The sequence below is a fragment of the Kwoniella dejecticola genome, chromosome 2 (genome assembly GCF_000512565.2).
Source record: "Kwoniella dejecticola CBS 10117 chromosome 2, complete sequence".
NCBI lineage: Eukaryota > Fungi > Basidiomycota > Tremellomycetes > Tremellales > Cryptococcaceae > Kwoniella > Kwoniella dejecticola.
In genome coordinates, this window is record NC_089302.1 from 653,069 (window position 1) to 667,588 (window position 14,520).

The 14,520-nt window shown below is 48.2% G+C and overlaps 6 protein-coding genes across 6 annotated transcripts; 4 read left to right on the forward strand and 2 right to left on the reverse strand.

The window, feature by feature from the left end:
* Window positions 1-263: 263 nt before the first annotated feature.
* Window positions 264-1,596, forward strand: I303_101700 (uncharacterized protein; the record flags this gene model as incomplete). Its single annotated transcript, XM_018405509.1, has 6 exons — window positions 264-266; window positions 356-363; window positions 453-574; window positions 993-1,050; window positions 1,106-1,186; window positions 1,251-1,596. The coding sequence occupies 6 exons, from the start codon at window positions 264-266 to the stop codon at window positions 1,594-1,596; spliced, it is 618 nt and encodes a 205-aa protein (XP_018265790.1).
* A 339-nt stretch (window positions 1,597-1,935) lies between these two features.
* I303_101701 (uncharacterized protein) lies at window positions 1,936-4,780 on the forward strand (the record flags this gene model as incomplete). Its single annotated transcript, XM_065968394.1, has 18 exons — window positions 1,936-1,966; window positions 2,063-2,167; window positions 2,249-2,283; window positions 2,359-2,394; window positions 2,468-2,482; window positions 2,542-2,631; window positions 2,744-2,847; window positions 2,924-3,099; window positions 3,192-3,303; window positions 3,367-3,481; window positions 3,540-3,601; window positions 3,681-3,755; window positions 3,835-3,895; window positions 3,968-4,202; window positions 4,377-4,412; window positions 4,465-4,542; window positions 4,620-4,644; window positions 4,714-4,780. The coding sequence occupies 18 exons, from the start codon at window positions 1,936-1,938 to the stop codon at window positions 4,778-4,780; spliced, it is 1,458 nt and encodes a 485-aa protein (XP_065824466.1).
* A 1,089-nt stretch (window positions 4,781-5,869) lies between these two features.
* Window positions 5,870-5,989, forward strand: I303_101702 (uncharacterized protein; the record flags this gene model as incomplete). Its single annotated transcript, XM_065968395.1, has 1 exon — window positions 5,870-5,989. The coding sequence occupies one exon, from the start codon at window positions 5,870-5,872 to the stop codon at window positions 5,987-5,989; it is 120 nt and encodes a 39-aa protein (XP_065824467.1).
* A 319-nt stretch (window positions 5,990-6,308) lies between these two features.
* Window positions 6,309-8,905, reverse strand: I303_101703 (uncharacterized protein; the record flags this gene model as incomplete). Its single annotated transcript, XM_065968396.1, has 7 exons — window positions 6,309-6,356; window positions 6,415-6,488; window positions 6,554-6,882; window positions 6,927-6,994; window positions 7,047-8,190; window positions 8,361-8,748; window positions 8,800-8,905. 7 exons carry the CDS (start codon window positions 8,903-8,905, stop codon window positions 6,309-6,311), a joined length of 2,157 nt encoding a protein of 718 aa, XP_065824468.1.
* Window positions 8,906-9,248: 343 nt separating this feature from the next.
* I303_101704 (uncharacterized protein) lies at window positions 9,249-10,734 on the forward strand (the record flags this gene model as incomplete). The annotated part of the gene is made up of 5 exons (XM_065968397.1): window positions 9,249-9,460; window positions 9,672-10,170; window positions 10,224-10,593; window positions 10,650-10,667; window positions 10,727-10,734. The coding sequence occupies 5 exons, from the start codon at window positions 9,249-9,251 to the stop codon at window positions 10,732-10,734; spliced, it is 1,107 nt and encodes a 368-aa protein (XP_065824469.1).
* Window positions 10,735-10,946: 212 nt separating this feature from the next.
* Window positions 10,947-14,146, reverse strand: I303_101705 (uncharacterized protein; the record flags this gene model as incomplete). Its single annotated transcript, XM_065968398.1, has 12 exons — window positions 10,947-11,539; window positions 11,593-12,733; window positions 12,788-12,860; window positions 12,911-13,027; window positions 13,082-13,092; window positions 13,222-13,276; window positions 13,325-13,396; window positions 13,458-13,515; window positions 13,560-13,689; window positions 13,742-13,798; window positions 13,850-13,973; window positions 14,025-14,146. 12 exons carry the CDS (start codon window positions 14,144-14,146, stop codon window positions 10,947-10,949), a joined length of 2,553 nt encoding a protein of 850 aa, XP_065824470.1.
* Window positions 14,147-14,520: the final 374 nt, after the last annotated feature.

Genomic DNA, 14,520 nt, shown 5'->3' on the forward strand with positions numbered 1-14,520 from the left:
CCTCCACCAAAGCATTTACGTAAATCCTCTCAAGCGACACAACCACGTTTCATCTTGATTGAGAAGTGCCAATTCATCAATTCTCCGCATAATACCGACAAGGAAGAATGCGGCGAAGAGCGCCTTGAGCTAATTGTAAAAGTGATGATGTAGGGTTGACAGAAGCAAGAAGCAAGATGATGCTATTTCACGTTGTTTTTCTACATCCTTCTTCGTCACTTGCAATTGACAACAACATCGAGTGACTTGCAAAAACGTAAAAAATGGTGCGTAGTCAGCTGACCCTCCCTTGCCACGTCTGTAGCAGCTGTCAGACAGCTGACGCTGTTGCTTGATTCTGACTTTGCCTTGGCAGAACCGAACGTACGTCAAATCTACCTCATCCATTTCGCAAGCGATACGGCAAGATTCTCTTGTATCAAATATGGGCTGACTGGTTCCGCTTTCTGCAGTGTTCTCTACGTCTCTGGATTCGCCGGTAACCTCCGAGCCAGAGATCTCGCTTACGAGTTTGAGAGATATGGAAGATTGATTAGATGTGATATCCCAGCTTTGAAGACTCCTACTTCTTCTCGTAAGTACTCTCATAACGATCATTGGGGTCTTCCACGAACCGAGGCTGGTCATCCAATCCTAAGAGGCTTTCTTTTCCTTCTCAAACTTCTTCATCATCGTTTTCTCTTGTCCCACGAGAAGTTCCTGTCCGAGCGAGATCTCATTATTTTACGTTTTCCAAAGACATCGATCCGGTTTGGCGATGCGAATAAAGCTGTTTACGAACGAGAGACTGTCGCCCTCGTAATAACGTTCTTTCTTGGCGAAGCAACATCGCATCATCCTTTCTGATGTGCACCTTCCTTTCCTTACCATTGGCGTTGGCGTGCTCGACCCATTCACAACAAGCAAAAGGAAGCGAGCGAACGAACCTCTCCAAATGTCGATCAATCTCGGATCCGCCGCACAAGTAGCTTACACCTAACGATCACTCGTAGCTTTCGCCTTCATTGAGTTCAGAAGAGAAGATGATGCCGAGGATGCTTACTACGACATGTGAGTTATTCTTCCTCAATGGCAAGTTATAGAAGCTCATTGTCCGCTTTGTCAGGCATGGTCGATCCATCGACGGCAGAAAGATAACCGTACAATGGGCGAAGAGACCACCTAGCTCCCAATGGAGACATGATGGGTGAGTAGTGTCCTTCCGGGAATTCCGGGAATAGCGATACAGTTGAAGCTGACGATATCGGCAGTCTTGGTGATAGCAGAGACAGACGAAGATCCCCTCCTCCCAGAAGAAGATCACCTTCGCCTCCTCCTCGAAGAAGATCTCCCTCTCCTCCTCCAAGAAGAGCCAGAGATTACGATGACGAGCCCCGAGATAGGGATGGCGACCGAAGACGATCCCCTTCTCCTGCGCCTGCAAATGGCAGAGATGCCAGAAGAAGCGCATCTCCCGCACCTCGAAGAAGGGACAGTCGAGATGAGAGAAGTAGGAACGGGACCAACTCTGCATCTCCCGTCAAGAAGTCTGCAGCTCTCGATGACGATGACAGGGAGGCAGACAGGGAAGATGAGAGAGAAAGAAGGGATGATTAAGTCATCATCAAAAGGCGTTGAAGCGATAGGGAATTTTGTATACTGAGTCCATAATATGGTAGCACGCTGGAAATGCAGTCACATGTATACACATCTAAGCTTGATCATACGGAGCATATCACATAGAAATGTATTCAGTCGAAGCATGATGATTCTACCTGCTTGTGGAAGTTGATTCAGGTGCTCGTGTTTAGTTGATGGAGACTCCACAGTGTGACGCGCCAGCGATCAATCCAGAAAATCCTACTACCAGTTTCCTGCTGAATCCAACTCATTAAACATCTCAAACAGCACCCATTTTCTCGCTTGACTTTCCTCCTGAATTCTCTATAACTTTCGATGACAGCTACAAGGACACACATCATGCGAAGTGAGTCGACTCAGCTCATCATCGCGCCTGTCTTCTTGTGTCCAGGGCCGTGCAGGGAGTCAGTCAGTCGAAGCTGACTTCATATTTGATTATCAGTCAACATCAAACATTCAGGCAAAACTCATCCCGTAGAAGTCGACCCTTCCAAGAGCGTCAGTACCTTCAAAGATGCTATCTACCAGATCACAGGTGTACCGACTGGTAAGTTCTGATCGCGCCTGCTTCTACAAGCCAGTATTGCTTGGAATGTGATGGTTACTCATGAATTGGTGTATGCGACAGATCGAATGAAGGTGATGATCAAAGGTGTATTGAAGGTTAGTCCAAAAGAACGACTGAAGGAAGATTCTTGAGAAGGTTCGCAGCGAAGCTGACGATGAGGAATATCACAGGACGATGCGGACCTGTCGAAATTAGGCTTGAAACCTGTAAGTTTTCTCCATTCCATAAGTCGGCACATTCGCAAGTCTCAGTCACTGCAGCTGACGAATCGTCTTGTAGGATCAAAATATCACTGTATGTTCCTGCTCTCTCAACTTGAAGAGGGATATCCATTGAAGAATAAGTGGGTTTAGGTGATTGGGACTGCTGGACCATTGCCTTCTGCGCCAACTGAGAAGATCACTTTCTTAGAAGACATGGACCAAGATCAAGTTGCTTTAGCTGTAAGTCCGCAGGCGGGAGTTTCATTCGCCTATCACATTACAAGGACGATCCGTCACCGGATATAAAGTGAACGCTGGGAAGCTAGCTGAATATATCGAATGCCCTGTACAGGAAGGAAACCCCGCAGGATTGGTTAATCTTGGTCAAACTTGTTATCTCAACTCTACTTTACAAGCGCTCAAAACTATCCCTCAGCTCAACGTAGCTTTAGACTCGTAAGTCCCTTTTTGGTTCTACCTATCTTTGCATTCCCTCGGAGATGAGATTTGACGGGAAGTTGTGTATGTGCAGTTACTCTGCAGCCTCCTCGTCGCCAGAAGGCAGAGTCACAACCTCGCTCAAGAACTTATTCAGCGGCTTGAACCAGACGGCCGATGCTGTTCCCCCATACAACGTATTGAGCAATCTCAGAATATTGGCTCCTCAATTCGCGGAGACTGATAATGCCGGAAGACCCTGTCAACAAGGTGAGCGCAACATAACGCCAATACGTTATTACACATTCCGCTTGATCACGTAGCAGTTCAGCTGATCTGACTATTGTTCCGCTCGAATCTAGATGCCGATGAAGCTTGGACCCAGCTCTTGTCGGCCTTGAAGCTGAGTTTGGGAGGAGCAAGCGGGAATGATAATGCAGTCGACAAGATGATGGGTCTTGAGCTTACTTCGAAGTGAGCTAATGAACGCTTGGTTCCCAGAAAGTGTTGACGTTAAGCTGATTACTCACATAACAGGTTACAATGCGCCGAAGCACCCGAAGAGCCAGCTTCGACTAGCAAAGAGAGGCAATTGAAATTGCAGTGTAATATATCCATAAACACAAACTTCTTGGTTTCTGGTATCCTTGATGTGAGTTCCGCTCCCGGCTCGCGTCTTCTGACAAAAGGCTGATAATTGTACTTTCTAGAGCTTGAATCAGCAGATTGAGAAGAACAGTCCAAGCTTAGGTAGAATGGCTACGTATTCATCGTAAGTCATCGGTAACCTGGGCCTCCCCTGCCCATCCTTGCGACATTTCACGGTATGCTCATTGAGTATTCTTTTGTAGAGAGTCTCGCATATCCAGATTACCACAAAACTTGATCGTTCATATGGTCCGATTCTACTGGAGAAGGGATATCCAGTGAGTTGGATCAAGTCAAATTGAGCAGATCGCCCAAATATGCTTAATGATTCGATCCTGACTCCTCATCCACGACCAGGAAAAAAGCCAAGATCATGAGAAAAGTTAAATTCCCATTGCAACTAGATACCATTGATCTGGTAAGCATTCTCCGTCTGTCGAAAGCAATCATCTTAAAAGTCAAACTGTACGTGACTGATCTGGATTTATAGGCAACTGAAGAAGTCCGTTCACAAATCCAGTCCGTTAATTCAGAAGTCAAACAGATCCTGAAGGAACGAGACGATAGAGCAAAGATAATCAAGAGGAACGCAGGAAGAGCGACCAGTGATGACGCGACCAAAGAGGTGGATTTGAGGCGAGCAGAAAGGGAAAAGATAGCTGGGTTGGTGAAAGAGAAGGGTATCCCGGAAGACACGAACGTTTCGGGGATGTACGAATTGTATGGTGAGTCTCAACTTACTGATCTAAAGCCCAATTCACATTCTAAGCTTCAGTCATCCACGCTCAATCCGCATGAATCGTGACACTGCTCTTCATGCGTTTTGACCGATCACTCCACTGCATTGGCGGAAAGTAGTCGATTTTGGAACAAGTTTGCTGATGATGCACATCAAATAGCTATGGTCACCCATAAAGGAGCTTCAGCAGATTCCGGTGAGTCGCGACTCTCCTTCTTGACTTGTCGGCAGCTGATGGGAGAACGCAGGTCATTACATCGGATGGACACGAAAGGAGAGCGAAGTACCGCAAGCTTCAGGTTCGGAAGAGTGGTACAGATTCGATGGTGAGTCGCGCTATCATGTTCGGCATTGTTCTGGTCGAATGATTGTGATGTTGACTTTATGTTGATGCGTGGAACAGATGACAAAGTATCAATAGTCACTGCGTGAGTGATACTACATGCACATACACGCCCATCCGACTTGTGTGCTGATTGTATGGTGTGTCATTGTAGTGACAAAATATTGAGTATGGACGGGGGAGGTGAAGATTCAGTAGCTTACATCCTACTCTACCGGTAAATTCTCGCTCAACTCTACTATCAGCTTCATCCTTCTTGCCGGCCGAGCTGACATACTGTGAACAGAGCCGTGAACATCTAAGCCGGCCGAGGAATAACCAGAACAATAGAGATGATCAGATAAGAGGCAGTGATCTAGAACGTTTTCTGATAGAAGAGGCTGTGTACCGAGGGGAAAGGTACATTATACAACTATACGACCCATTGTCGATGAAACGAGGTGTTTTTACTTCTTTTTGTGCATGCATAAATGGGGTGGTCCCTCTATGACCGAGAATGAACGGATTCAGATCGATCGTTGTTCTGTCTGTCGACGCAATGAGATGTATGCAGGTATGCATGATGGACAATAGAAAATGAACAAAAAGAGTATTTTAGATCGGTTTCATGTTTTTCGGAATACATAATTATCCCAGTGCCGGACCGGTAATTCGGTCGATCAGGAACAAGGAAGTCTCCATCTCTTATTGTCTTTTACCCATTGTTCTCTCATTGCGTCTATTGTTCGTTCGTGCGTGCGTGCGAATGGCTATTATGGCTATAATCGCATCCCTCATTTGAGCTAGGAATCTGATTCGTTCCTGTCGTCCGTTATCCGGTATGATGGACTTTGCAAGGACGAACAATAAGGAGATGCTTAAGGGGGATGTATCAAGATCACTCTAGAACTCCTTAGCGTTACTCGGGATCGCCTCCTTCTTTCCGGAAAGATACCTATCTCTATTGTTCTGCACTATCCATGCGATCGTAGCTGATTGGTTTCCTGAACGGCCATCAAGAAGGCTTATTGTTCTTATCGTGCCGTGTGAAAGAGGATGAGAGAACAATAAGAACCAACCCTCTACTGGCGTTATCGGAATTGCCTCAACAGCAAATACAACCGGTCAGCTGGCTTATTGTTCTCTCAAGCTCATCGTCGAGTCGACAAGACTCTCAAATCCACTTTGAAAGGTATAAATACCCCCTCCCAGACCGACGATGATCCAACTTTTTCTCTTCTTCACCCAACACAACAACACTCCAAAGCCAATCCAAACCAAACCTCCAAACTCCCCAAACCCAACCCAAACAACAAACCCAAACCATTACAATGGACGCCTTCACTGCTATCTTCAACAACGTTGCCTCTTTCGCCGCTCAGACCTCTGAAGTCCCCAGAGACAGCGAGAACCACCCTTCCGGTCCTAACGTTCAATGTGTTATCGCTTAAAGCGATCGTGAGTTCTTGATTACTGGTGAAAGCAGCCTTGAATTCTGCTCAGCTGATGGAAGCCATTGTAGATGATGGCTATTGCCCCTAGACGACTGAAGGTGGAATGAGACCGGAGTGTCGGAAGATTCATACATATATATATAGTTAAATGCAAGGTATCCTTCGCCAATGCGTGAGCTAGCGGTGCGGTCTGCCAGCAGTATACGCGATGTGAAGCAATGGTCCGCGAGAATCTTTTCATTTTGGGAAGTGGAACGTCCCCTCTCTGCCCGACTATGACTGTACTGAGGTGATGACATGGTGATGGTGACATGTATCATCGTTTCTTTGTGCCTCTCGACGGCCCAGCGGACTTCTCTTTGCGCTACGCCATAAATGTCAGTTACTTCAGGACAATGCCAAGCGAGGCATTAGGTACGAACTTTGATCGCTTGTTGCCTTTGCTGGCGAATGCGTTGAGCTGATAGAAGGCCCGAAGTTCGGATCGATACTTGCTCTATGATCCAACATCATTCAGCTCGCATTCAGCTCGCCGTAGCCTCGAGACTGCATGATACTCACCTGCTTTTTTGGAAGGACGGGGTGGCGCTGAAACGTTTGAGGGACTGGAGGTAAGATTGCCCTGCTCGGCTGACAGCGGACGCTTGCGAGATTTCCATGCTGTGTATCGACCTGAGCTGTAAGACGCAGGCAACAAGGATCCACTCTCTGAGCGTATCATCTTCTTATTGTCGGCTCCGACCGTAGGCTGCACAAATTTACGTTTCTTACGGTCCCAGCTTAGCTGACTAGCCTTTTGCGCTCGCGCCGTACTTCCTTCGTCGGCCGTCATATCCAGGGTTGTAGCACTCATGGCTTCTGATAGCGAAGCTCCACTTTGCAAGGAATAGCTACCGAATGTCGATCAGCTCTGAATATGCTAGGACAGACTCACCCTCGTTCAGCGGCTGCCCCTCGCTGTGAATGAGCCATGAAGAAATCTGGGTCGCGGAATGACTTGAGCTAGGAGCTTTGATGTCAGTTCGAGCTTCAAAACTCAGCAAGATCTATTCACCTTCGATTCCGCACGCCCGCTCGTCTCGGATGGATCCTCGTCATCTGATTCTCGATTTTCAAGAGTCTTGTCCTTCTTACGCTTTTTGACTAAAGATCGACGCTTCTTCATGAGCTTTGAGCTTTCTGTATCTCCTCTACGCCCCAGTTCAAGGATTGTTTCAGCCGGAGCATACGCTGCCAGAGAGGCAACAAGCCGATCTCTTGCCTGGCCCTCCGGAACACTATGCTGTGGATGGAAGCTGGGATCGATAGGGAAATTTGATAGACGCTCGCTAACATGCTGTCCCAACGATTTCGCTTTCCGATAAGAGCCCGCTGAAGCTCTGCCTCGTGACCGCTCGAACATAGCTTGACCCTTACGCTTGACTTCTCGGGAAGCAACAAGGTGAGGGGCTGATTCGTCGAGACTTGATGAGACATACTCCATGGCCTCACTGACGTCGTCTTGCGGGAATGCCCTAAGGATGTCGCCATCATTGCCGACTCTTGAGGAACCTAGAAAGGTCTGTAAGTCGAATAGGTATGGCCAATCATCCCGGGTAACGAGAGACCATGCCTGACCCTTTCGGCCTGCTCTGGCAGTTCTCCCAACCCTATGAACGAAAACTCTCGGCCCAGGCGGAAAATCGTAATTGACCACATGATCCATGATTGGTACATCTAATCCTCGGGCAGCAACGTCAGTGACTACCAAGACGTCTGTGAAGCGTTTGCGGAATTGGTGTAGTTGCTGTTGTCGAGCTGACTGATCCAAAGAGCTATAGATGTGAGAAGTGCGATATCCGGCGGCTTTGAGGAGCTCGGAAATATAGTCGACGTGGTGTTTGGTTGAGACGAAGACAATGGCTTGAGGCTGTTCAATTCCGGAAGATTGATTGGCTCGGATTCCGATGCCAGCTCGTAGAAGGACCAATAGCGCAGCATCCTTTTCGGTGGGTTTTGTAGCGAGAAAGCGCAAATCAAGATCGGGACTGATCTTGTGCTCGGCGTCCAACCGGATCAAGAGAGGGTTTACCAAGCCAGCTTTTGCAAATTCCGCTACTGAAGAGGGCAGTGTTGCCGAGAAGAGCAAGTTCTGTCGGGTTGACGGTAAACGACTCAAAATCTCCCTTAATTGGGCATCAAAGCCCATTTCAAATAATCTGGCATCAGCAATGCATCAAAGACCGGCTTACTCACCTATCGGCCTCGTCGTAGATCGTCATCTGAAGATGCCGAAGATCACACTGCATTTCAACCAATAGATGTAGCAACCGCCCGGGCGTAGCGATGACACTAAAATCAGCATTCAGATCAAAATATGGATACTTACATGTCGGGATCAGCGGACATCTTTTCGAATTGGCCTTCCATGCTTTCCCCTCCCATGATCAATGCCCATCTCAAGCTTCCTCCTTCAGTTGACTTTCCTTTGATCATCCCCCGGGCTAAGTCCTTACCCACCGAAAGGATCTGTACGGCTAATTCTCGATTGGGACACAGGATCAGGGCGCGAGGGCTAGAAGATGGTATATGTTCCGATCCAAGACGTTGCAGTAAAGGTATAAGGTATGCTAGAGTCTTTCCTGAGCCCGTACGAGCCATCGCTAAAATATCTCGCGCAGGGGCGGAAAGGGCGCTGGGTATGCTAGTCCGTTGTATGGGAGTAGGAATTTTGAACTTGCGCAGCAACAATGACCTGATGAGATCTGACCCGACGCCTGAGAACGAGGATCGTTAGCATGCAACTTTACAACTGTGAGTACACTAACCCAATGTTTGCCATTGGGACCCAGGACCCTTGGGCTTTTGGGACGATCCTTCGGTTACTACACTCTGCTCTGCCCATGAAGGCACATTTTCGGTCTTGTTAGTCATGGCGAATTGAAGGGTACAGCTATGTGTGAAGATCCTCGGCAGAGTTCAAGCTGACTAGATTACGATGAGGTGAGATCGAAGCAGGAGATGGTGAAGTTGAACAAATGAATATCAACCTTGATCACGTGATATGCTGTGGTTACGATCATTACGATTGAATGTCTGGAGCTCTGCTCTCCTTTACGAATCTTTTGTAATCATATGCTTGAATTCCAAGTTTTGCGCTCTTCTTTTTTAGTCATCATCGTCAACAATTTATCATCGCATTCCCCTTCAAGTCAAGCGCAGACTCATCCCATCATCTACAATCAGTCCTTCCCCTTGAGATCTTCGTCTATCAGTCATGTTCACCTGCATATCTTGCAGAGTCGCCTTTGAGACGGCTGCTGAGCAGCGTTCCCATTTCTCCACCGACTGGCATCGGTACAACATGAAGCGTCGAGTGGCCAATCTACCACCTGTCGCAGCTGAATCATTCAACGAGAAAGTATTGGAGAGAAGAGAACAGAATGCAGTCAGGACGGATCCTCGGAGCTTATCATGCTCCTCGTGCAAGTGAGTTACCGACTCGTCAACAGTGGAGCTGATCTGTCAGCAAAAATTTCTCGTCTGAAAATGCCTTTCGATCTCATGTTCAGTCAAAGAAGCACCGTGACAAAGAAGCACATTTGCCAGTACCTCGGGCAACTCTACCGGCGTCCTCTTCAGCAGTGGGACAAGATATGCCGCCCCAACACATGTCTTCCGTTGTGGAAGTTTCGTCCAGCCAACCTGTCGAAGCGCATGCTGCTTCCTCATCTGACACATCGGATTCCGAGGACGATGAAGACCGAGATTTCGCGGCTCGGATAGCTAAAGCTCGTCGGCGCATCCAACCCACCGACTGCCTGTTCTGTTCAGCTACCCAAAGAACGATTGATATCAATGTCGATCACATGGCCAAAGCCCATAGCTTCTTCATCCCGGATCGAGACCTCTTGCTTGATATGAGTGGCCTCCTCTCCTATCTAGGCGAGAAAGTGGCCATAGGGAATCTGTGCCTTTATTGTCCGAACGGTGGTCGAGAATTTGGCAGCATAGATGCGGTCAGAAAACATATGATGGATAAAGGACATTGTAAACTAGCATATGAGACGGATGAGGACTTGGCGGAGCTAGCGGATTATTACGATTTCAATGGGCCGGACGTCGTAGCGGAGTCAGATTGGGAGGATCTAGACAATGAGATAGCCGAAGCGCATGATCCGCAGACAGATCCAGAATCAGTAAGTCCCATAGAAGTGTCAACGCAAGACCATTATGACTGACATCAGCACAGCCAAAAAAACGGCCGATGGCTCTCGCTTCCGATGGGCTGTCGCTCATGCTGCCCTCCGGGCGAACTCTGGGCCACCGCTCCCTAAGGGTTTACTATTCTCAGCGTCTTCGACCCGCAAGTCAACGTGACACCTCGACGTCCGCGAATGCAATTAAGGTTGCTCATCTGCGACAAAGGCTCGCAGATCCTTCTCTCGCTTTAGTGCCCGTGGCGGGTGGTCTTGGCGCATTCGGTAAGGGTCAAGAACTAATGAAGGCGAGGAATGCCGGTGAAGCCAAATGGGCTCAACGACAAGGACGATCTTTCAATGATCAGAGAGTCAAAGAACAGTACAAAACTCGTGTTGGTTTCGTGCACAACAACCAAAAACGTGAGTTTCAGACGCACTTGTTTCGGCATTTCGCTGACCGACGAGCGTATGTGCAGACTTTCGCGATCCCCTACGTAAGTGCTCCAATTACCTCTCTAGTCGCCTCTCATCACTGACAATCTTATTCATGCAGTGCAATAATTTAGATCCAAAGGTCATGAAATACTGCTCAACAATTTTAACCTGTATCAACAAGTATTATTAGCGAAGAAATGAAGTCCACCTTAATCTGCGACGATTTTGAGCCATAACGTTGATTCAGATCATGATTAATTCATAGCACTAGAGTATACGAATGTCCTGTAATTACGATAAAGAATAGTACCAGGCCATTGGAATCCTTACATAATCTGCTACTGATTGTGCGGCTGCGCGGTTCCACATTGGGCTGACATAACCCGGTTCGGCCCATCGATGTCATGTACGACGTCCTCCTTGGCGTATGCTTGATCTTGGCTGCTAGAGTGTACAGTATCTTGCCCATACAAGTTGATCACATCGTTGCTCTCGAAGCTCTGTGAGAAGGCAGATCTGCCTTCTGTTTCGGTAACATGACTGCCATAACTTAGCGGTCGATTGAGAAGGGCGGAGGGGTCGAGTGAAGCTGCTCTAGTGAAATGATGAGATCCTGCCAGTGCTTGTGAGGTGCCGTACGGGTGATATCGTGTAGCATTAAAGTATGAATTTGTTGGTTGAAATGGAAGATGAGCTTCTCCAGTATTCGTGCGCCCAGTCGGGGGCAAATTAGGTGTCATCGATCTGTGACGCTTGCTGAATGAAGCGTTGTCCACGAAGCCGCTCAACAGTGGAGGATTGCCTGGCGAAACCCAGTCTGTTCGAAGTAGTGAAGTATGACCTGGATGCAAGTGGGTCATACTGTGACCACTATATGCTTCTGAGCTCGAAAAAGGTGGTGGTAAAGCAGCAATGCGCGCAGGACTGTGGTCTGTACGACGCGAATATATCAGCAAAGGCTTGGATCCTGCGCGAGTGGCTTACCTGACACAACTTGGTCGGATTGTCCGAATTTGAAATCGTATGTTTGATCGAGGTTCAACGATGTATGCCTCGCACTCTGGTATTTGTGATGCTCTCGCGCGGCCATCGCGTCCACCTCGGCTTCCAATAACAAGGTTATGTCATCTTCTGCACTTTCGGAGGCTTCAGTCTTCAGGCGTTCCCCTCGATCTGCCTTCTCGTGAGTTTTGATATGTTGTGTCAGATTATCACTCCGGCTGAATCGTTTCGAGCATCTGGTACATTCGTACGGTCGTTCTTGCGTGTGAGTTCGGACATGTCTCTTCAAGTGCTCAAGGCGCTTGAAAAGACGGCCGCACGAGAGTAAAGGACAGCCAAAACCTTTCGAAAGTGGTACAGTGGAGTCGACTGGATTTGATAATGCTGGACCGATCATATGAGGTAAGGGTTGAGAGGATGATGGAATCGGAGGATGTGGTGTACTCGCCAGGGCGTGGGGTCTGGGCGTGCCTAAAAGAGCAGCAGGCGCCCATGTCTCGTTCTGCGACTTGTACATCGGAACCGGATTTGCAGAGGACAAAAATTGACCAGAAATTTGTTGAATGTGGGGCGCTTGGTGGGCATCGGGTATACCAAGATTCACAGACGATGCTCGAACATCATTAAAGATTGGCGGTGGGACCGGGCAGGTTGAGTTGCTCGAGTTGTTCATCGCTATGTCGTCACCCCCAAGTGGAAAGGAGAACTCGGATCTGGGGACTCTGTCGCTATCCGACCCGCTTTCTTCGTCTGCCGTATCATAATTAGAGGTAGCAGTTCCACCGCGTTGCTGACGATTCTTCTTCTCCCGAGACGATTTACGTCTCCCCTGCTTGTAGGCTGGACTGCCTTTAAGTAATGAGCGAGAGAACAGAACGGCATTAGCCGTTGAAGTGCCATCGAGTAGATCAATGTCGGGTCCAGCTGGTTGATGAGAGTAGCTATTTGCGGCGCCGTCATGCGTCAACAGCTGGTGATCGACCAATTTGGACCCTTGCTCGAGAGCCGAGACTTGATGATATCGCTCAGTATCATTGGCAATGGTTGATTTGTTGGCTGAACTGTCTCCGGAAGCCCCTGTAGCTGAAATAGACGCTGCGTGGGAGTTGGTATCACGGATGGCCTGAGTGTTTATCAGTCAATTTGAGTCTAAATTTTTGAAGCCTGACTTGCTCACTGGATTGATTGACTCCTCTATTCCCGGTTGCTTGCCAGCGAATTGCTCGAACAGACTTCGTTTGGGGTCATACCTGCGCTGCATCGTTGAGCGTTCGATCGTTCAACGGGGAAAATTACGTACCTGAAGCTTCTCGCAGGCTCGCCCACGACCATTGTTGTTGGTTCCAGACCCATCTTCTCCCTTTTGAGATCCCTTTCGAGAGCGTCAAGAAACAAGCGATCATGGGGTACAGAGAACCTAAGATGATTGTCAGTATCCGGCTATCCTGCAACGTATCGCGCTTTCACACACCAGTAGAATACCTGAAATAGCGATAAACCCCAATTCGGTGTGAGTTGATGCCAGACTGGCTTGTCCAGATGGACAGACATACCTTTTGCTGCGGAAGTTATATGGTAAGCACAGATCCGTAAATCGCATTGACGACTCACTTTTTTTTGGGTGCGTATGCAACCATTACGAAAAAGTAAATCCAAAAACGGTGATCTGTGACGAGATCAGCAGCGACAAATACGGGGACGAAAACAACCTCACTTCGGCTCCTCCAGACAAGCATCGGTCCCTGGCTTCAAATTTCTGAGATCGGAGAAAACGCCTTCCTCGAACCTTGTGAAGTGGAATATATCGTGTCAGAGGGGCGTCTTTGCGAGGCCTGAGAGGTCCTCACTTTTTCATATTTCTCACCGGTCGAGAGAATGCCTCAAAGCGGAACACCAGTGCGCGAACTGAATGATGTTAGTCCAACTCCGTGGACTTGGGACGAGCTTACCTATATCGGTACCGGTTATATGGTACAAACCGTTCCAAAATACGCACGCGACGTGCTCCCCATTTGGCAAGAGAAAGCGATTGAGATTCGGATGAGGCGACGAGAGCGATCCAGAGTGAAATGGGGAACTCTGCCATGAATTGAGCAGGTAGGTATAGAGCTGTCAGATATCGACTACTTACTGATTTCATAGAGCTATCCTCTCCTCCCATCCATCGAGTCGGCGCAGTAGCTAAGAACTGTGATGTCATCAGAGAGGGTCATGAGATACGTCTACTCTGAGCACTCACAAATTGCAAGCGACTGAGATGCTTGACAAGTTGGCTCTCACGCTCCGTCAGCGCTCGAGGCACTACATTGTTCGGCGCAGGAAGAGGCGTCGTTGGAGTCAGACCTCCAATAGGCGGCGTGGGCCTGCACAGAAGATCAGCTACTATGATATGTACGTATCAAACATAAACATACGAAGGGCTGGGACCACTTCTCCAACTCGGTGTTCCACCTGCTGCGCTGTATGATCCAAGGGGGGGACCGACACCAAGGTTACTAGTGGACACTCGAGGCTGAGGTTTGTATCTGTCGTCCATGGCTTCGGTGTGGATTAGGCGGATTTCCTGAAGCGTGTGGTGAATGACAACACCATTCACTTCAGAACAGGAAGCAGCCTGGTCAGCATTAGGCATAAGATGTTACAACACCCACATTGAAAACCACCCTTTGTTTAGATATTGCTTGCTTGCTCGTCAAAGGAAGTGCTACTTTATCACAGTAGTTGTCTACGAGCAGGAATGATACGTTTCATGTGACATCAATTTTTACGGTAGAGTAGCCTTGCATATATACGACACGTTTGCGAATGCTGAAACAGGTTATCTCGTTTCAGCGCTGCCCTTTCCACCTCCACCTACACCCAATTCTGATACGTCCGAAAACGGAAATTTCGACAGAGTCGTTCCTGGTG